At 41.7% G+C, this 21217-nt stretch overlaps 2 protein-coding genes across 3 annotated transcripts; one reads left to right on the forward strand and one right to left on the reverse strand.

The window, feature by feature from the left end:
- Positions 1-143: 143 nt before the first annotated feature.
- mia3 (MIA SH3 domain ER export factor 3) lies at positions 144-16241 on the forward strand. 2 transcript variants are annotated; one of them, XM_084030734.1, is made up of 28 exons: positions 144-323; positions 1321-1454; positions 1557-1643; positions 1772-3845; positions 4481-4810; positions 5193-5323; positions 7422-7553; positions 7817-7838; positions 7935-8023; positions 8146-8223; positions 8374-8484; positions 8568-8639; positions 8733-8837; positions 9078-9200; positions 9306-9393; positions 9542-9606; positions 9688-9778; positions 9877-10015; positions 10098-10260; positions 10349-10384; positions 10511-10578; positions 10865-10950; positions 11170-11283; positions 11902-11964; positions 12050-12096; positions 12203-12271; positions 12727-13144; positions 13403-16241. In XM_084030734.1, the coding sequence occupies exons 1-28, from the start codon at positions 203-205 to the stop codon at positions 13645-13647; spliced, it is 5301 nt and encodes a 1766-aa protein (XP_083886860.1). In that variant the 5' UTR covers positions 144-202; the 3' UTR covers positions 13648-16241. The 2 variants fall into 2 exon arrangements, with proteins under 2 accessions (XP_083886860.1, XP_083886861.1); XM_084030735.1 differs by lacking the exon at positions 12203-12271.
- On the reverse strand, positions 14521-20670 carry aida (axin interactor, dorsalization associated). Its single transcript, XM_084030740.1, has 10 exons — positions 20145-20670; positions 19318-19384; positions 19179-19232; positions 18753-18807; positions 18605-18668; positions 18391-18503; positions 17641-17763; positions 17429-17551; positions 16616-16733; positions 14521-16525 (listed from the first exon to the last, which is right to left on the reverse strand). The coding sequence occupies exons 1-10, from the start codon at positions 20249-20251 to the stop codon at positions 16426-16428; spliced, it is 924 nt and encodes a 307-aa protein (XP_083886866.1). The 5' UTR covers positions 20252-20670; the 3' UTR covers positions 14521-16425.
- Positions 20671-21217: the final 547 nt, after the last annotated feature.

Raw genomic sequence — 21217 nt, forward strand, 5'->3', positions numbered from 1 at the left:
TCTGTTGGAGATGTCTTTCTTTTTTTTGCCACAGTTACACGACGCAGCCAAGTCAGAACCTAATATCCTGTGTAAATCCATCCGTGCCTACACCCAGCCGGATCTGATCTGCTGACGTGTCGGCTCCTTGAGCTCGCAGTGCTTATGCTCCATCCCCAGCAGCAGCAGCAGCAGAGTCAAGCCAGTCAACAAAACTGCCAGCATGGCAGCAAAACACTTCTACCGACAGGGCTTTTTATTACTTTTATTTAATTTCATTTCAACCGCGGCCTTGGAAAAAAGGTTCTCCGACTTTAAAAGATGCGCCGACGAGGAGTGCAGCAGTAAGTTTGCTGGCTTGTTGTTGTCACTACTAGCTCATCAGGGATGCGATCTTCCCTCATCCCGATACCACAGCTAGCTATAACTGCGCCTTATCACCTGACCTGTTGCCAGTCGATATTCGCGAGCCTGATAACCGCCCGTAGTGGCTCCTGTGATGTGTGCTGCTCGCTGATATCAGGGACAAGCGAATGTTACCTTGACTTATAAGCGTTGGGAGTGTATTGGTTCAGACGTAGCCCGTAGTGTTGGCCGGATGCCTGGTAGCTCCGGCCTGCCCTGCTGGCCAGATACTGGCGGCTAACGTTAGCAGCTAATTAGCCACCGGCCGGCTTCGGGCTAAAGCTTCGCCAACGTTGGACAAACAATAGTTAACATTTGCTCACAAAGTCCCACTAACAATAAATTAACGTGTTATGTCTCCCCTTTTAGCTAACGCTACCTAGCACGGATTTGCGTTTCTCGAGATTACGTAGTTTAGCCAGCAAATTCAACGTTAGCTTCAGATGATATAATAATTTAAATGAACGTTACTGTTGTTGTTGTTTTTTTGTTGCATCGCTGCTAACTAACAGACGTAAAACCGACATGTGTCAAGCCTGAGGGCATTACTACAGCTGTTGTTGTTGGATATGAAAATACCCCACAAGTGTTAACCACAACCCAGAAGGTGATAAGGAAGTGTTTTATGGGCGATTTATGATGAGGTGGAGCGAGGTTTGCGTCATTAAACGGTAAAGATGAGACATAATAACACATACAACAAAGAAAGACACAAAAGAGCATTTAAACGTTTTAAGTCGATGCCTGAAATGTAAGACGGGATTAAAAAACCTGATCTTTTGGTTGTAATACCACCTGCATTGTCATGCAAATAATAGCTACTACTGCTTGTTTGCCATCTCCTTTTAGTTTAGTCGTTCCAATTGCATTTTGTGTATAATAACATGACAAATGGCTTTGAAACAATTGTATTCCTTCATATGTTTTCTTCTACAGTGCTTTTATGTCGGGGAAAAGCTATACAAGATTTCTCGGGACCGGACTGTCGGTTCTTGACGGTGAAAAAATCAGAAACAATCTACGTATACTACAAACTGTCAGGCAGAAGGACCGACATATGGGCGGGAAGTGTACGTATACTCCGGTTTATATTTAATCACAACTGGATAATATCCAGGTTTTGCAATGCATTTATAATCCTCAACATGTTCTCTTCTTGTTTTTTTCAATAGGTTGGAAACATCTTTGGCTATTTCCCAAGCAACCTTCTTGCACTAAACCACGTATATACAGACAAGGAAGTTGAAATTCGAGCAGAGGTGTGAAAATATGTTGCTCATTAACTGAATTAATCAGACAAATCAATGAGTTTTTTTACACCATTTATATTGCAAATGCTGTTGCATGTTTTTTTAATATATTTCTTTTGTTTGTGTCTTCTTTTCAGGAAACAGATTTTGTCTGTTTTGACACTGGATTTGATAAGTTTGACAATTACGACATAGACTTACTCTTAGGCTCACCACTGGAAGGAAATTATGGTGAAAATAAGATAACATCTGATGAAATGACGGAGAGTGCACAGACTGAAACACAGCCATCAGCAGAAGAGGCAACTTACATTGAAAAACAAACGGAGCTTCACGATGAAGTCCCAGATGATCAAAGTACGTCTTTACCTGAACTTGACATGGCAACTGAATCACCTTCTATAGAAATAGCAGAGTCTGATACAGCAATGACACCTGATGCTGCAGAAAGAGACACAGAAGATACAGAAGCTGAGAAAAATACAGTAGAGTCCATTCTTGAAAATGAGTCAGACAGGAGTGAAACAATAGAGGCACCCTCAGAATTAGAAGTGGAATCTGTGCCCAAGGATGCTTCGGAACTCGAACCAGTCTCAATTTCTGAGGAAGTGCAAATCCCAGATTTAAAAACTACCCTCGGAACAACTTTTGATGCGGTCATCACCGAAGACGAAATCACCAAGAATGTTACCCCATATGAAGAGGAGAAAGGCGAAAATGTGGAGAATCATCCCAAAGAAGACGGCGATGTCGAAGCAGAAACTCCATTGTTGACTTTCTCTGAGGAAACCGTGAGCCGTCCAGCATCTGAAATTCCTCAAACAACACGCGATGATGAACCAGAGGTTGCTGAGGAGAAGAACGTGTGGACAACGCTTGGAGATGCTGTTTTCTCTGTCGTCACTGGGGGGGAGAGGACGGCACAGGATTCGAGTTCAGAGGAAGATGACGATGACGACGACGAGGTAGAAGAACCTGCTTCAAAACCCCTTCGGAGTTTTGAGGAAGAAGAGAAAGCGGCGGAAGAAAAAACAAACTCTATGCAATCGGATGAGCCGGAGATCATAGAACCAGCCGTGTCTGATCATGATGAAGAGAGTGACGGAGAAGTGATTGGACCTGAGCACACTTGGGAGGACACTTTAAAACCAACCGATGAGCTGATACACCACCAGACAGAAGCCAGAACCTTATCAGTGGATCCAGTACCACAAGACGATGCTTCAGCAGTTCCAGTGACTCAAATCTCAGATATTCAAACAACAGATGAACCAATTGAGCATGAAGAAGGTGAAGAAAAGGAGGAGGAAGTGTCCAGAGATTCAGAGGATAATAATGATAATGGCTCCATGGAGCATAGTGAGGAGTTGGACAATGAATTGGATGACACCAAACCGGTGACAGATCAAGAATTGGTCAGTACTGAAACTGAAATACGACAGGAAGTGTTCACAGAGGAGATGCAGTCAAATAATTCAGATGTGAAAGATGATGAAAAAACTGTAGATGACAGCCATCCTAATCAGAAACGTGACCATTTGGTGACCGATTTAGAGCACAATGACAGTCAGTCCGAATTATCTGTGGAGGAACCAGAGATTCACAAGGAACATCTCACAGAGGAATGGAAAGATGAAGACGATAAAGAGACACAGCAACAGATGGGGGACGGGAAAGAAGAATTGCTTGAAGATGAAAATGCACTTTCTTCCTTGCCGACGGATAGCACAGCCTCCGACGAACCCTCACATGCAGCGGCTCTGCCAGCCGTGAGTCCAGAGCCAGAGTACAGCGACAGCGTGATGAGACTCACTCTGCTCCGAGACCATTTCACAGAGGAGAGCATGGAGCGGCTCCAAAAGCTCCTGGGTCTTGGGAATCTCTTCAAAGTGGAGGCCATGTTCTCGGACTTGGACGTAGAACTGCAGGCTACCCGTCTGTCGCACACAGGCAACACACAAGACGTAGAAAGTGCGCTCGAGGTCATCCTGGAAGCCTCTGAGGGCCCCATCCTGGACGATATTGAGAAGATGCTTGATGGCTGGAATAAAAAACGCAGTTATGACCAACATACAGACACAAACAGCTTGGATGAGGAGACTGAAATCCTGGATGACTTCCAGGAGCTCGCATTCAGCCTACGACAGAAGTATTCAACAGCCAGTGACAGCACGCCTTTGGCAGTGGAAAAAGAATCAGATGTGGCCTATGGTAGGCTTTGATTTTTCTTATTTCAATTTGAGTTTCTGTTATAGATAAAGGTTTTAGGTCTGTGATTGGTAGTAAGTATTGTGTTTTAATTCAGAATTTCTGCAGCCCTGAAGTGTCTTATTTCCAAATATATCCAGATTGTGTCTTCATCCAGTCAAAAGGGATTGCAGTTCGCACCTGACATCAGAATGTCTCAAGTGATAATTTGTGATAGAATTCCACTTCACACTGCACACAACAGGGAACTGTGGCCACTGCTAAAAATAGAAAATACATAATGATGCTTGGCCACAAAATTGCACCCTTTTTACGTTGGCGATCTTGTTCTACTTGCTTGGCAAACTTAATTCAACTGTACTGATTGTGTAAGTGAAGTCTCGGTTTTGTTTTGCTGAAGATAAAGCTTTCAGAGAGCCACACTGACCTCATACTAAACAAACACCTTGCCCCTAACAAAGCCATAGACCACACCTGCTGTCAATAGATCAAATATGTTTGATGGAAACCAGAGCTCCACCCCACAGGCAGAAACTAAAATCAGCTACCAGCTCTACCATCCTTTTGAACCAACTTTAGACAGACCTAGAATATGACTCCTCCTTGACTAATGCCTCATTGCATGTGTTTTTTTGTAGATGAACACAAATTAGACGTAAAAGAAGCAGCGCCCGACATTGTCGAAGAAGAGAAGGTTGACGCCTTCCCCAAGGCTGAGAGTGATGACAACCACACATTAACGGATCACGAGGAAAGGCCAGCTGAGACCAAAGAAGAGCAGGCAGTTTTGGACGAGGTGCACAGTAGCGTGGACGTCAGTGTGGAGGAGGATGGTGGACACTTTAATAAAAACAAAGACAATCAGCCGAGCTTTAGTGCATCAGACGAGATGCAGAAGGTCCCTCAAGCCACCTTGGAAAATCCCTTAGACGTGGGCCCTAGTGTCGAGGTTGAGCCCTCACCCTCAGGTTGGTAATCTAAATGACAAGATTTATTTTTTAAGTTGATCTTTCATGTCTATAGAATATTTCCCTACTATGGAAGTTTCTTAAACTTAGAAATTATAGTTTCTCACTCGATTTTAAGGTAACTTTCCCTTTTTTACCAAGCCCTCATCTTAAATTTGACATTTGTATTGGGTTCAAGACTGCACTGGGATTTTATTGTGTTAAAGTCATAGCTGAGTCTTGGTTCTATCTGTGATTCACTTGGTTTAGGAAGAATTGTTTGGTAATTTCACGATACTTTAACTTTTGCAAATGCAGGAGACAATGAGCTGTAATTGAAGATTTTCTACTTTTAGTCCATAACACAAATAACCTGACTAACGGGTACACTTTGTTCCGCCAGGATCTCTGGACTCCATGGAACCAGTGTCTGAAGTTCATGAAGAAGAAATGGGATTATTCTCAACTGGAATTGTTTACGCCGGCTGCATCCTTTCGATGATGAAGAGTAAAATTGCACAGTGGACTATTGAGGCAAGTCTAAGAATTGTTTGCTATCATATACAATAGCTCCAACACTCATGTTTTAGACACTGGTTCTCCCTTTACTCTGTGACTTCAATCAGGCCACACACAAAAAAAACACATATTCTTTGTGACTACTCGCTTTGAAACACAAGCCAGCATTCACCCATTCACACACATACCCTACAGAGGCTACCACACAAGGTACCACCTGCTGATCATGAGTGATCAAACCACCAACCTTAAAGTAAAAATGAAACAAAATGTAAAACAATAGTTTACTCTGTTGGCCTCTGACGTGCTTCTAAAACATGTAACGTTCCCGTTGCTGTTAAAGCATTTCAATGATTTTATGTAAAAGGTGTCCGTGCTTCAATGGCTTGTTTATAACATTGGGAACTCTGTATCAGGGGAAACGTGAAATTTCCCAGTGTGCCTGAATGACACACGGTCCTCCCCCTTTGTCTTGTTGACTGCCGCGGTGTAGACTGAAGTTCAACAGCCGGAGCTGATCTGGCTACTCGTACAACCGGCGGGCCTTATTTTGGCATTTAAAAAGGCATATGCTTGTCTTAAAAAGCAGCGCTTCAAATTAACTCTGTGCTGTCGGAATCATTCTGGTTCTTAATCGCTTTTTGTACTTTGAATTGTAATATATATTTCCCTCCAGCTCAGCTAACGTTTCCTGCTTGTTGGTTGATGTTTTTTTGTATGGTGAATGGAATACCCCGACTCATCTGTTATTACCGTTAGCCAACTTGATGCCAAGTCCTACTTCATCAGCTTTCTCACCCATCTAACGTTGTCGGTGTTTGTAACGCGTTTGTTATTTTTTTTAGACGCTGGGGTCTTTACCGTTAACGGCTATTGCTAGCTTACCTTGATGGTAGCTAACGCTGACGTGCTAGCAAGCTAACATCTGTCAAACTAGCATAGCGTCTCTTTTGCTAGTCCCGGTGTCGTTCGAAAGACTAGCATGGAGGGGGACACATTACCCAGACCTGTAATGGAACCGGGTCACGTTTACATGTTTTTCCTTAAGCAGCTGCAAAATGTAAGTGACCATTTGAGTTCTGTCTCGTTTCTTATGTCAAGTGTATGCTGTCATGGCCCGCTGACGTGTTAATGAGCATATGGCTGATGCACATAAACTAGAACGGTAACTAACGTTACTCGTGAATTTACTCACCAAACCTAGTACAGTTGATCTAGCATATCAGATATGTTGACAGACTTTAACCTCCATCTGTGTCTTTCGTATCTTGTTTTCTGAGTAGATTAGAGTTGGAATGAAACATGGTTTGTTTGCAGTCCTAAAGTGCACTTTTTAAATGTCGCTGGTTAAAGCGAGCATGTTAATCCTTTCAGGCAACGGGGTGTGTTAATTTGTAATCCATCTATTTCAATACAGCCATAGCGTTTGTCTGACCTGCCACATGCTCAGTTCAAAGGTTTCTCAGCGTTTTGGAGCAATGTGCCTAGTTCTTCAGATACAATTCATAATTACATGTCAGCCTTTTGGCAGCAAACAACAATTGTAGATGTACATTTTACAGTTAACCTCCGTCAGCTATTGCTGGGGTGTCTGTGTGGAAGTAACATTAGCAGGTGAATGAAGCACTGCATCAGCAACCCTTCATAATGCACTTAATATTACCTTTAATTGTTCAGTACATAATGGTCCCACAATTCTTGATTGTGGAATTAGGACACTGCTTGGGGTTTATTATTGTATGGTAATGCTCTGATATCTTGATAAGCTTTCTTCTCAGTGGTGAATACAGTAACACATCTCTTATTTATTTTGTTAATCAGTGTTTGGTTAATGAATACACCGTATGTCAGTGTAGGGGTACGTGTTGCTCCGAGGCTCAACGGACTGGAGGTTTGCTGAAGTGCCCCGCTGTGCTTTGGCAAATATTGACTTGCCTTCGGTCTCTATTTTTAGTCTTGTCATATTATTCACACAGTTAGAAGAGTATCATTTATTACATGCCTTGACACATACACCAACAATCTTCAAAATAATTATGTTTAACCAGCTTTATTTTATCATTCCTGAAAATGTCCCCGACCATTCCTTAATTTTGTGTTTGTGTGCCATCAGGTGATTTCAATACTGCCAGAGGAGTGGAAGCCAGGGGAAACCTTGTTTGGTTGTCCTTGGCAAGCTGTGATCATCACTGCTTTGGTTGGAGTAATGACCTTCACCCTCTTCTTCTGGAGGACTGTGTTGGCAGTAAGTGGTGTAATATTGCTCCTCTCATCTCTTCTCAAATTATATGCTGTGATTTGACGACGACAACAACAACAAACTTATCTTAGTTGAGGTTTTGACTCTGAAGATGTGCACTGTGTCGAAATGTCTTGAGATCAACTTATTTTCTTACCTGATCACTGTTCATTTATACATATTGTGTATAATGTGATGATCATTCTGTGATAAACTGTTGTTCAGACATCAAACTGATCTTAACTTCTTTCTTTTCAAAACATTTTTAGGTAAAGAAAAGAGAGTACCTTGGTAAGTTTTTACTAGTTTTTTATTTTTCAAAACAAAATTCAGAAGTGTAAAATCTTAACTGATTGTGTACTTTTGGTTTCACTTTTGTGGCCACAGTGGATGAAAAACGGCTGACAGAGCAAGTTCTGGCACTCAAAAAAGAGAAGAATGAGGCTCTCGACAAAATCTCTGAATTCCAGAAACAGGTGAGCTACAAAGAAAATGTGGTCAATTGTCTATGAACTGCTTTTTTGAAAAAAATATGGATGTTTTTTTTTATTATTATTATTATCTTTGTTGATTGTATTTATTTTCTTCTTTTTTGAAGACTGAACTCCTAAAAGAAAATCAAAAGAAGTCAAAGGCAACAGTTAGTAGTACAGCAAAAAGGATGCAAGACCTGGAGGTGAGCACTAAGGATTCTCTTTGTCTTTGTGTATTTACTTGTGTTGAGAAGGGACGTGTATCTGTAAATGGCTTATAGATACCGGGTAAAGTAAAAGGGCTTCTCATTTTAAGGAGACAGAGTGATGTTTCTCTCATTACCTGTTTGCAGAGTAAAGTTTTGGAGGCAGAAACCCAGAAGAAACACGTGGCTGAGGAAAAGAACAAATATGCAAAACTACTAGAAGACGAGAGGGCGAACTCTCTGCACAATGGCACCAGGGTAACTGTTCAGTATTTTCTCTTCCTGTTTTTTCTTTTTCTGTGTCGTCTCAGATTCGTGATGCTTTACGGTTTCTTTAACAGATTGAGAAATTGGAGAAATCAAATGAGAAGCTACAGGTCAGCAGAAAAAAGATTCAGGAAGCTCTCACTAAGGTACAAATACGCACGCGATCATCCGCACACTGTGAGATTACACAAGAGCTCGTGGCTTCACCGTCTCTTTTCTGCTGCATGCATTTATTTCAGACTGCTGTTCTCCTGGACGAGGCCAAGATTCGTGAGGATGCCCGAAAAGTTCAGCACAAATGCCTCGAGAAAGATTATTCAGCACTAAAAGATGAAAATAAAACGGTGAGACAACATGTCGACTGTTGTAGTGAAGTAAAAGTACCGTTGTTATGGTAAGGATAGCCTCTGAGCGAGGCTGTTGTGTTACAACGGTCTTGCACTCCGCGGTTTATGTTGCTGTTTGGAAAGGGAGGCGTGAGCTGTCCCTAAATTAATGGGTATCTTAATCAGATTTTACCAACGTTAATTGAAACAGGATCATTTTAGATGCATACTGTTTTGCTGACTTGCTAATTCTTACAGCTTAAGGTTACCATCAAGAGCTGGGAGGACAAACACAAGGAGCTCAACGAGCAGATTAAAGTCTATCAAAAGTCCCATAAAGATCTGGAGGACTCGGTGGTGCTCAAAGATCACAACGTGGAGGTCAGAAACTGCTGTCACTATTGGTTTTTGGTTATCAGCTGTACATATTATTGCTAAACTCAAATTCAATTATTGACATCCCCCCACAAAAATGTCTCCTGGCAGGTGCTGTCTGAACTGCTGGCGGACCTAGATGCTTGTGATTTGCAAAAAGGTGACCCTAAAGTTTTATCCAATGGTGAAGTAGCACCTGGTTAGTCCAACTTCTGTTACTAGACTAAATAAAAGGAATAATACACTTGCAAATAGATTCAGTAGTTTTGAATCCACCACATATTTGTTGTCGGTCACAATATCAATCATGTTTTTAGCTTCGTACTAACTGCTTTATGGTTTTTCAGTGTCTTTTTCAGACAAGAAGACAGCTGTGAAGAATAGGATCAAACAGATGATGGATGTTTCTCGGGTGAGAGATCATTATTAAATAAATTGTAGTTATAAATGTTGATGCTTATAATTCAATTAATTTTACACGATCCATTTCCAGGTCCAGACCACTCTCACTGTAGTCGAAGAAGAGCGTGATCGCTTCATGAGCAAACTGCTGAATGAAGAAAAGACTCGGAAGTCACTGGAAGGTATGCAGTCATGGAAGCTTTTCATGAAAAATGAAAGTGCTTTTTGTGTCTCTTTTATTCCGGCCTCCGTTTAAACATAACTTCGTATTTGGCAACAGAGCAACACCAAGAGTTGGAGCATGCAATCGCAACCCTGAAAGGCGAGAAGAGCCATGTTGAAAACCAGTTCCAGATCCTCCAGCAGAAAAACGAAATCATGGTTGAAATGTATCAGCAGAAGGAAAACGCTTTGCAGCAGTAAGTAAAGCCATAACACTTTTCTAAAATGTTGCTGTTGTTACACACTGTAGAATATGTATAAGTTGATGTGGCTTCACAGGAGATTAACTAAGGAAGAGTTGGAGCGACGCAGCAAAGAGAGTCAGCTGTCCGAGGTGGGAGGAAAAGCTGTCGAGGCTGAAGAGCAGGTTAAAGTCTTCAGGCACCGCATTCATGAAATGGAGGAGCAAATGAAGAAGACGGAGGAAGTCTACAAAGATCAGGTCGGTATTAATTTCTCGGTGTGGAAGTACAGAGAAATATCTCATTGAAACCTGACTAAATATCTTTTTGTCTTTGTTTCCATTTTAGATAAAAGAACAGGAAAACAAGACTCACTCAAACTGGGTAGGCTGCAGAAGTGCCACTATGTTTTCACACATGCCAATATGCTACAAATGCATAATTTAAGATTGAAGATAAGTTGAGGCGTTGAGATTCTAGTCGCACATTAATTCTCCATTGTGTTTGCAGGTAAATGCTCGTAATGCAGAGCGAGCTCTGAATCAAGAGAAGCTTGAATCGTCAAAGCTCCGTGAAAAGTAAGTTGTAAAAGTAGTTGATGGGATTTGAGTTAAATAAATAGGCAACTATTTTCATGATTGTCGTAAAAGTCATTTTTGAGCAGCATGCACTGGATCCAGCTACTCAAATGGAGGACTTCCTTTTCCTTTCTATTTAATTGTTAACTGAGTATTTGGTTTTGGACTGTAAGTTGGGCAACTTGATGATGATTTCTGCAAAAATACTGAATGAAAATAATTGTTTTCCTGCTTCGAGCTTGATTGCATGTAACTGGATGCTTTTGTTTCTTTTCCCCATTAACAGACTGGCTGTACTTACCTCCCAGCTTAATGAGCGCCGCGCTCCTCTCTTCAGGCCGAACTCTGGACAACCTGCAGGCCCTCGCCAAGGTAATCAGGCCACACACTTTCCTACTGTTTTGATTTTCCTCATGCAGTTCTCATCCCTCAGAGCTTTGAGAAGAGGGTGTTGCTCTCTAATAAAATCCCATTTTCAATGTACTTGCCCGTCTCAGAGAGCCCGGAATGAGGACCTCATTTTTGCGTATATTGAAGTATCTTGTCAGCTGTTTCTTTTCCTTTGGTAAACGGATGGTTTGATCATAACAGGTGATTCATACGGGCCCTCTCCTGTGAGTGGGGGTGCACCATCCCCTCCAATAATGATAGAGGGTCCCAGGCGCCCCCCTTCTGCCCCAGTGGGGCGAAGAATTGACCCGTATGGTGAGTGCCAGTGGATTACTTCACCTTCCTTAATCCTCGCCACAGTCGGACATCATCTCTCCACTACAACCTCTTGTGCTTAAATCTTTCTCCTTCGCACACCTGACTTCATTATTCTTTGCAGATCTTTCACCTTCTTGAGTTCTCCCTTTTTTTAATTTCTTCCTAGTGTGAATTGCATCCTGGTATCTCAGTCTTCATCTTCTTTTTTTACTGCTCTTGTTTTCTTTCTTTTAGCTGAAAAATAGTTTTTTTTGTTTGTTGTTTTTTTCTTTAAAGGCCCTTAAAACATTTTCTCAATCAGCCTAGTATACGCAATGGGGTCATAAACCTAAACTGAACCAATGAAGAATATTCCAAGATTTAGCCTTGATTGTTGCTTATTTAGTCATTAATTACAGGCAATTCAATTTGAAACCCAAGTTTTCAGGGGCTTTAAAGTTATCCAGAATGTTTTTTTTTTCTCCTCTGACTGTAGTCCTCAGGGAGTAGAGATGACCGATCTTTGCGCCTGTAATAATTTCTTTCCTCTTTGTTGTTTTCTTCCCTGGAAAGGTGCTACAGGCGAGTCTGGAGGAGTTTTATTCATCAATGCGTCTTCTTTTCTCCTCCCTTCAGGTCCACGACCTCCGTCAGACCCACATGGCCGCTACCTTGAAAACAAACACATCTCTGGGATGGGTATGTCTTCTGCTGTCTATTTCAAAGAGTTCACCTTTTGCTTTTAACCTCCTTCCAACATTGTGCCGTTTGTCCTCTTTTTCAGACATGGTGGGCCCCCGTAGCTCATCACCTGCCAACATGGAAGCATCTGTAAGTCTAAGATGATCATGTGTACACATTATCTCTCCCTCATGCCAGTCGCAGGCCTCGAGCTCCTACCTACGTGTCCGTTGTGTGTATCCTTGCCCTTAAACAGACACAAGCAGTAGATCCCAATATAAAAGCAGAGACACAGGCTGAGGTGTCCGCAGACAATCCAGAGCCAGTGAGTATAGAGGCACGCCAGTCCAGCTGTGAAGGTGTATGCACCCTCTTCCCTAAAGCTGGATTTGGATTTGGGAAGAGTTTGAACGCCTTTTTATTTTTTGCTTCACTGGGGACTGACTTAACTTTTTGGGCTGAATGTGTGGTTTCACTTGCTCTCACAGCACTGCGAGATTTGTTTTATCCTGTCCAAACTTCAGCTAAAATGGAAAATATTTGGTGAAAGTTGCATTTGTGGCGAGTGTTTTGTGAAAGTTCTTTGTTTTTTCATCCAAATAATCATGGGGTGAGGTTACTGGTCATGTGATTTCAGCCCTTGCGTGGTGTGTGGATCTTTTCATTGCATGACGACAATTTGAATCCATATAAACTCTCCTACAGGACTGACTAATATTCTAGTGACAGCATTTGAAAATGTAGCACACTGCTCTGTATAATCATCATCTGTCTTTTTAGGGACCTGGATCCTTCCTAGCGTCTCCGATCAGGGACTCGCCAGGCCCCATGGTCCAAGGACCTCCCCCCGGCCCTGGACCCCATGACCAGCTCCTCCTTCCTGGACCCCACGGCCGCCTGCCACCACCTGGATCTTACAGACCTCCGCGACCTGGCCTCTACCCCCTTCCACCAGGTCCTCATGGTCCTCTTCCTCCTAATGTACCTCCTCACCATGGGCCTCCACTACCAGCCAATGGACACCCACGTATGCCAATGCCTGGACCAATGGGAGGAGAGTTTGGACCTCGCCCTGCCAACGGCCATGCATTCCACCCCAGGCCAGGCCCCGGACATGTCCTTGATCCTCGGGGTCCACCACCACCACACTTCCGTCCCCCTCCACCTCATCACTTCGGACCGATGCCTCTGCCACCTGGTTTGTCCTGCCTGTTGTTTTTATTTTCACTGAGTCGTATATGCCGGTTCAGGACCCCTAAATTTATTGAACCTCAAGATTTTTCATGTCATTGAGAGTGAAAAATAAAATGTGAATTTGAAAATGAATATTGGATTGTGAGGAGGGGGAAAAGCAGCACCACTGCTGATGCCATACATACCAAACTTAACAGAGTCCTTTTCAGCCTGTGTTACCTTGTGTCATCACTTATATTTCCCTTTCAATCGTTCTGTTCAGGTGTCCGTGGACCTATGGGACCGCGTCCACCCGTCCCTCACGACATGCGCTACCCAGGACCACATAACCACACCGGCCCACCAATGAACCTGCCACCAGGCGTCCCGCCACATCCAGCACATGGTGATGCATATGGTCAAGCTCCACCTAATGCCCTCCATAACTCTCACACCGGCCCCAGGCAGGACCTGCATGTGAAGCAGGATGCCCCTCAGGACTCAAGGCCAGCTATGGTCAAGCCTTAAAATGCCACCAGCTGCTATGGCAGAGGACTTCAATTTACCCCGAACCCGTCACATGAACGACCCAGATCCAGTCCAAACAAAGGTCATGATTATTTTCATATTTCAGTTATAAAATAAAAAAAAAATTGCAAGGATGTTTATTAAAAAAAAACATGGTCCTTAAATTAAAGCATCAATAATTATGTGTCTGAAATCAATACGAGTAAAGAGGGTTGCCACTTTTGTAAACCGCTTATTGTGCAATAATAATTCATTATACGTCAGAGGATTTTAATTTTTGATCTTTAAAAAATATATATAGCAATGATTTTTAAGGGGCAATTTTTTTAAATGTCATTTCCTGTGGAAATTATTTTTAAAAAACGAGGGAGTTTAGCTTCTAGCATTTCAGGAATTCCACAATTTCCCAAAGCTGTTGCTTAAGAGCCGACTGTAAAGCATATGTGTAATTTCATGGCCAGATGTATAACTTATTTTACTATGTTGGTAGAACTTTTAATAATAAAGAATGTAAAAGCTGCCGGTCTTATGTTACTACAGTAGATGTATTTCACTTATATAGTTTTCAACATGTGTCTTAAGGCGTTTGCTTTATTTGGGGGAAAAAATAAGGCATACATCTGCGCTGCTGCTGAGGCATAAACATTAACCTTAGTTCTGTTCAGTTATGTTAACTTATCAAAAACTGCATGTACCATATTTAGCTAAGTGTGTGGAGTGACACTGCTAGCGTTTCATTAATGAGTCAAGGCATTTATCCATATGTTCTGTGGTCTTTTCAACCAATCCTTGCTAAATGGAGCAATATAACGTGTTCTAAACATTCAGAGGCCTAATATTTGCCTGAATTACACATTAAATAGACACAGCCTCTTTACTGTTTGGGCGAAATTATCCACCAAATTGCTTCATTTGTAGTTTATTAAAAATTAAAAGCATTGTAAATGTTTGATACACTTCAGTCCGTCAGAAAACGAAAACACTCCGCAGGTCTCTGGTTCGACCACATCATCATAGCTCTTCACACAGTTACTGTATATTCATCAGTTAGTCCCATCTTAGTTAATTTACAGTCCTGAATGTTGTGACATTACAAAAATAAAATCTTAAATCAAATATTACCTTGTAGATGTTTAATGAAGACCAACATCTGCAAAGTCGGAATGGAAAAGTTACATGCCACTTTATTTTTTAAAAAAAAGGAGAGAGAATAAAAGCCCTTTATTACAGGGGGATGTAAAATTTCAAAATAAAAGTAGTGGGTTTAAGACAGATCATTCTGAAAAGTCCATCCAAGAGCAAGGCTGTCTTTTAAACTTTCAGCAAAGATGCATACTCTAGAAGTAGGTCAAATATAACTATACATAACACATCTGATTGGCAACGTGACTTCAGGTTTAAAAAAGAAACACTTCTGGCAGATGATGAACGTCTCATCTCTGCTTGCTTAGAAAACAAAAACTGTTGCTAAACCTCTGGACCACAACCAGATGTTTAGCACTGAACCGAGAATCATGCAAACCATGCTGCAATAAGATCTTTGTGCATTTATAGAACTGTATGAAACAGCGTGTAAACAAATTAAACCCAATCCATACTGAAGCATGAACACTGAAATGTGATAAGACGACTGTTGGACATTTAATTGCGACCGAGTTGTCATCGCATTCATTCTGGGCTCAAACTAATATTTTTAAGAGCATCAGTGGATATTTAACATTATAAATGCTACTGCTGAATCCAATACTGTCTGTGAATAACTAAATAAATCATTATAGTGGCCGCCGTCAGGACAATCGGACTATTTTAATGTTTAATATTATTTATTTGCGCATAAAATAATTAGTTTCCGTTTTATGACAGCTTTAATGTAGCGAATATTCATTCGTTTAAAGATTCAATTAAGCACTAATCAATATTTGTGTTTTTAAATGTATATCTGTAATAACGGTCAGGTGACATTAAAGAGAGCACAAAATGGAAACTGTCGATGTTAAAGCAGACAAACGAATGGTGAGATGGTACCGAGTATGATCAGCAGACACATTAATAGTTGAATTAAATAGCCTTTTTTTTTTAATTAATTTGGTGAACCAATTTTACCATTCAAGAACCATTTAAGCAATAATAAATAAAACTGAATTATTTATATGGGAATTCAACTTTTTCATGATTAGTTTTACAGAGATTTATATAATGCAGATTTCATCAACCAGTTTGCAATAATTAAAAAAAAAAGATCTACACCATAACAGTAAGAATAATGTAATTATGGTGCATGGATACACAAGCCATTGTGGACAATGACAGAATTTAGGATCTTGATTCACTGCCATGACGTCACCACCATGTTGGCATACCACCTAGTTTGGCAACTATAACTGCTTTTAACGTTTCACTGAATTTACTTTGAGGGTCCAAAATCCAACGGCACAAGCATATAATAGCGACTCATATTGAACACCACCATGTGTACCAAAAATGAGCTAAGGAAGACTGGAGATGAGGTGGTTTAACGCGTCTCCGACTCGTCAAAAAACGTGGAACTTATTTGGAGGTTGTTTTTTTTTTACAAGGCTTTCCTGCAATAGAAGGGATTACAAAAGTCTGAGCCGATGTGACTTTACTTTCTTCGTACACTCGTTGATAAAAAAACAATGACTACAGCCTTCATTTAGTATTGCTCGATGTGACGAGGTGGAACGCCACATTTTGCTGGACGTGGATGTGAGAGACAGATTAAAAAGAGGTGGTTCAAAGTCCAGGCCTCGCTGCGACTTAGCTGTCCTTGTGTAACGTCTGATGGAGATGGAGATAGAGTTGTTTCTTCGTTAGAAGCTGCAGTTTCTTCCTCTTGAAGTCCGTCGGCTTCTTGTACCTGAAATCCAAGGAGGCATCGTATAAACTTCATGTTTAAAGAGACCACGAAGGGAATCCCTCGATCGATTTGACACCTCGGTGGACTCACAGTTCGATGACGATGGGGCCGGGTTTTATCTCGTCCATTTCCATGAAGGCAAAACATTTAGTGCTGGTGAACCTCTTTTTAGGTTTGTAGTGCTTGAATTCAAAGAAGATAGCTGCTCCTGTAAGAGTGTATCATGGGTTTAACAAACACACAATATTTATTTCAAACAGTCCTGTACACTGGGATGACTAGACATTAACGAGATGGCCTTATTCTGAAGTTTTCTTACTGTCAGCATCCCAAAATATGCTAAGAGTGAGGTGAAGTGATTTTCTAAAACTTCTGGGAAGTGTAGTTTTAAGGAGAATTATATATTATATATTTTCAATTAGTTTTATATTAACTTTTGGTCTCTGGTCCTTATATCACTTTTATTCATTTTTTTCAAACCAGTCAATAGGGTTTCAATTTAATTTGACTTATTGTATGTATTGAATATTGTTTATATTATTTTATTAGTTTACAACAATATCTTTCACCTCTTACAGTATTTTGTTTTTTTTCCCCTGCGTTCCCTGCGTCTGACGAGCAGTTGTGACATCGTTGCCTTCAGTATTTACAGCCGCAGGATGGGACTGAAATTAAACTACAGTGCCCACTTTCATTCTAATGAGGGACCATGTGTTTGGTTTGGCTCACTGATGTGGTTTCGGTGGTTTTTGGACAACAATGGAGCTCTGTGGCGATATGATATTTGAGGATGGCACGTCCTAATAAAGAATTTCCAATAATATATCCGTCTTTGGCTACACAGACAGTAACTGTAGAACGCAGCCAGAATTATCTATTTGAGATAAACGGGTCCGGTGTTACCTTTGGGTAATTTCTCCACGTGTCTCTGGATCTCCACGTCCACGCTGAAGTGAATGTAGGTGTCTTCCTTCCTGGAGGCCACAGGTGTGTCCTGCACCGGGTTCACGTCTACGCCGTTGGAATCTGCAGGCAGAACGCACGTTTCAGATTCAGACTTTTAAAGACTTCGCGTGAACGATCCGAAGCACTTGAGCAGGCGAACAGACCGTCACCTTTGATGCTGATGGTCATGTACGGATCGATGCACTGGCCGGCGTCCTTCAAGCCAATCTTTTCAATCTTTAGCGTAAGAAGTGTCATCCCAGGCTCGGAGGGTAACCGTGGCAACAGGGTGCCTGTGGAGGACAAAGGTTACCGGCATAAACAAACCACACCACTAGGTGGTGACATCACAACAAAGCGGCCAATAGCAGATGACATTTACAGTAGCATACTTTTTCCCATCAGAATACAGCTACACTTACAACACATCACCTCGAAAAGTAATGTTAGAAAACAGTTGCACGTTAATGCTTCCAGCACAGACATTAGCATTTATTTGGAGTCGTGTTTCCGTGTCAAACATTCACTCCTTTAGCTCCGTTTTGGTCTCCACCTCTTTGGGTTTGTCACTAAATATGACACAGTAATTTGATCACAAACGGTTTAGAGCAGCTTCAAGGTAAATTGGTATCTTCTGCAGCTTCTTTGGGGCATTGCAGTAGCTACAAAACATCATAAATTTTAGACGAGTGAGTATAACAGCAGGAAGAACTCCGTCGGCCCGTCATGCAGCAGAGAGCACGTTGGGATGGCGGTGGATGAAAGCCGTACCTTGCGAGGCTGCAAATGAAGCAGGCGGGAATGAGGCGATGAAGCCATGCACAGCACCGATGGAGAGAAACAAAGAGACACACAGTCAACGGCCCGCTGTGACAACAAATCAAACAGCAGGGTGCGTTTCATAGACGGTCCCACAGTACCGGGGGCCCGCGGGGGGAAAGCCTCTGTAGATCCTGCTCCTGCTGCAGCATCCTCCTCCTCCTCTTCCTCCTCCAGCTCCAGGTTCTCCTCTTCACCCGGAGCAAGGATTCTCCTGACAGGGAGGAACAGGCAGCTTTAATCCCATCATCTAAACAGCTCCAACACTCATTCTGTAAAATACAAACCCAAAAACGTTGGGTGACGGATATTTACCTTAAGGGCACCGGCTGCACGTCAAAGGGAAATTCTTTGTTGTAGGTCAGAATATTTTCAATTACTGTTGACAAAAAGGAAGGAAGATCAGAATACCAAGTCACTGCAGGAGGATTAACAGGTAGGAACTCCCAGTCCTTCAACTTACTGGTTTCCAGTTTCTTCAGCTCTTCTAACGTAAAGTCCTCCTTTGACTGTGTGCACTACAGAAGAGCAGACACATTTAATACTCGACATCAAAAGAAAAGTGAATTCATATAAAGGAAATATACTTTGGCTTTAATTACCTTAAGGAGAGTAAATTATCTACAGTCTACGGTCTATATAAGGTTGATTCAGATTTGTTTGAAATGTGTCCTTTTGTAGCAAAATAATATAAATAAAGGGATTTAGTTTTTCCTCAAACCCAATTATATTCCCGGCAGTGTGGAGATGGTTTTGAATCACATTTACAGAAAATGTAACTTAATTGTTAGAATACAGAATACAGTCTCTTCTTAAGATGTGCTCTGCAAATAAATGTACTTTACTATTTATGAGATTACAGTTAAATTTCATGTAAAACGACACAAACCTGCAAACTGGCACTTCTCATCTCCAGGCATGTTGCAATCTTTCCTAAAGTTTTCTTCAAAAATAATAAACAAAAACGCTTGTTAGTTTATACAGAAAAACTGACGTCCCTCTCAAGAGGTCAAAGGTTAAATGATTACCTTCTGCTCCTCTGTGAAGTCTGGTGGGTTTGTTGACTGGACCTCTTTCTGGAGCTGCCTCGCTAAACTAAACAACACAAAAGTGCATTATTTTTTTTGCAGTAACACTTGGAAGTGTTGTAAATGTAAGAAAAGGGTCGCTAAATGATGCGCGTTTGCGCCCCCTGTCGGCCAAAAAAAGAAAAGAAATAAGAAGATGTTAGGGACCAAAATGTTATATTACCAGTGCAATTTTAGATTAAAAGATGAATTAGTTGACAGTTTGTTCCCCTTTTTTTTTTAAAGAAACGTGTAAGGACTTGTTGTCTGGGAGCAGGAAACATTCCTCAGTGAAGAGATGGAAACCCAGCCGTGACAATGAGAGGGTGTGGCTGACTATTTCTCAACACTCTGACGGGAATATCGGACCCCCATCTCTGCACTGCGTGACATAATGAAACACACAACGCAGCTCGGAGTCGCCTTCGTGTAAAGGACTCTCCGTGAACTCAACCCGGTGCCGGATGGATCTAGGGATGCAACATCACCCGCGCGCGCGCATGCGAGAGCGAGCCAGCTCTGCAACAACTGCCACATCACGTCATGGATGGGTAGGGTTTGTTTACTGCCCGAGGGGAGCCGACTTGACAGCTCGGACAGAGGCGAGAACTTCTCGTGAAGCGCCCCGCTGTCTCAGCGTGCTCCGACCTCCCTGCACACAAATATATCGCCCTGCACCGAAAGGACGCGAAGAAGAAGAAGAGGAGGAAGAAGTTGAAGGAGAAGAAGAAGAAGAAGAAGAAGAAGACGTGTGGAGCGGCAGGACACACATGTTGAATGCGACTTACATTTGGTACTCATCTATAGCCTCCACTAATTGTCCCCACGAGTCAAAGTCTGTGGCTTTCCTAAAACTGGCGTGCCATTTCTGAATAGTCTTGCCGACCTCAGACATGTTGGCAGGGTGGATACTGGCGGCGCTCTCAGGGCAGCATAGCCGGGGAGGAGGCTCATCTACGGGGCTTCGGCGGCGGGAGCAGCGGCGTCGTCAGTCCGGTTGTCTGCTGTCCAGAGCCGCACGGATACACCAGTGATAGCCCCGACCAAGCCCTTTCTTGCCTGCTCACCCTTATGTGTCGCATCCGCAAGAGAAAGGAAGTCCCGCCCGGAGCTCGGGGTGGGCGCGTTTTGCGACGCGGGGTCGCTCGGGTGGGCGGAAGCGGGATGTCCACGCTTTAAACGCGTCGGTGGTCGTGAAACACTGCTGCAGGAAGAAGAGGGTCGTTTAATTTAAAGGCACAATCCGTATTTACATCCCCGTGTAATTTAGCTAGTTGATGTTAACTCAATAGAATGAGGTACTATAATACAAATAATTTCATATTATGCATTAAGCATAATTTTATCTAGATCTGTTTAATAAAGAGTGAAATGTACAAAATTCTCCTCTGAAATATAATGGAATAGAAGTATTAAGTAAGTTGAAATTGAATTATACACGTAATATGTATGTAATACTTACTTTCAAGTGTTTTTTATTTTAGAAAATATAGATTTGAAATGCATGTATTCGTTTATTGCTAAATGGATACATTAAATGGTTACACTATAACACGATACATTTCTACAATCAAGCACTATTAAATATTGTTGCAATATTACAAATGTATCTTTTGTTATGTTATTGTTGGCACTATTGCTATTTGTCTGCATGTTTCAAATATACTTTTTTTCTTTATCATTAATGTTTTCATAAATGTTGAAATCTATTTTTGTTTTTAACTCATACGTTAGTTTAAACAATTCGTGATTCACGTGAGACATTTGTATTTTACACATTGTCAGCAGATTTTTGACTAGTTAATTAACTACTTAATAATGTAATTAAAGTAGTATTACAGTAGTATTATTCTGAGCATGT

The sequence above is a fragment of the Eutrigla gurnardus genome (assembly GCF_963514095.1).
Source record: "Eutrigla gurnardus genome assembly, chromosome: 16".
Taxonomy (NCBI): domain Eukaryota; kingdom Metazoa; phylum Chordata; class Actinopteri; order Perciformes; family Triglidae; genus Eutrigla; species Eutrigla gurnardus.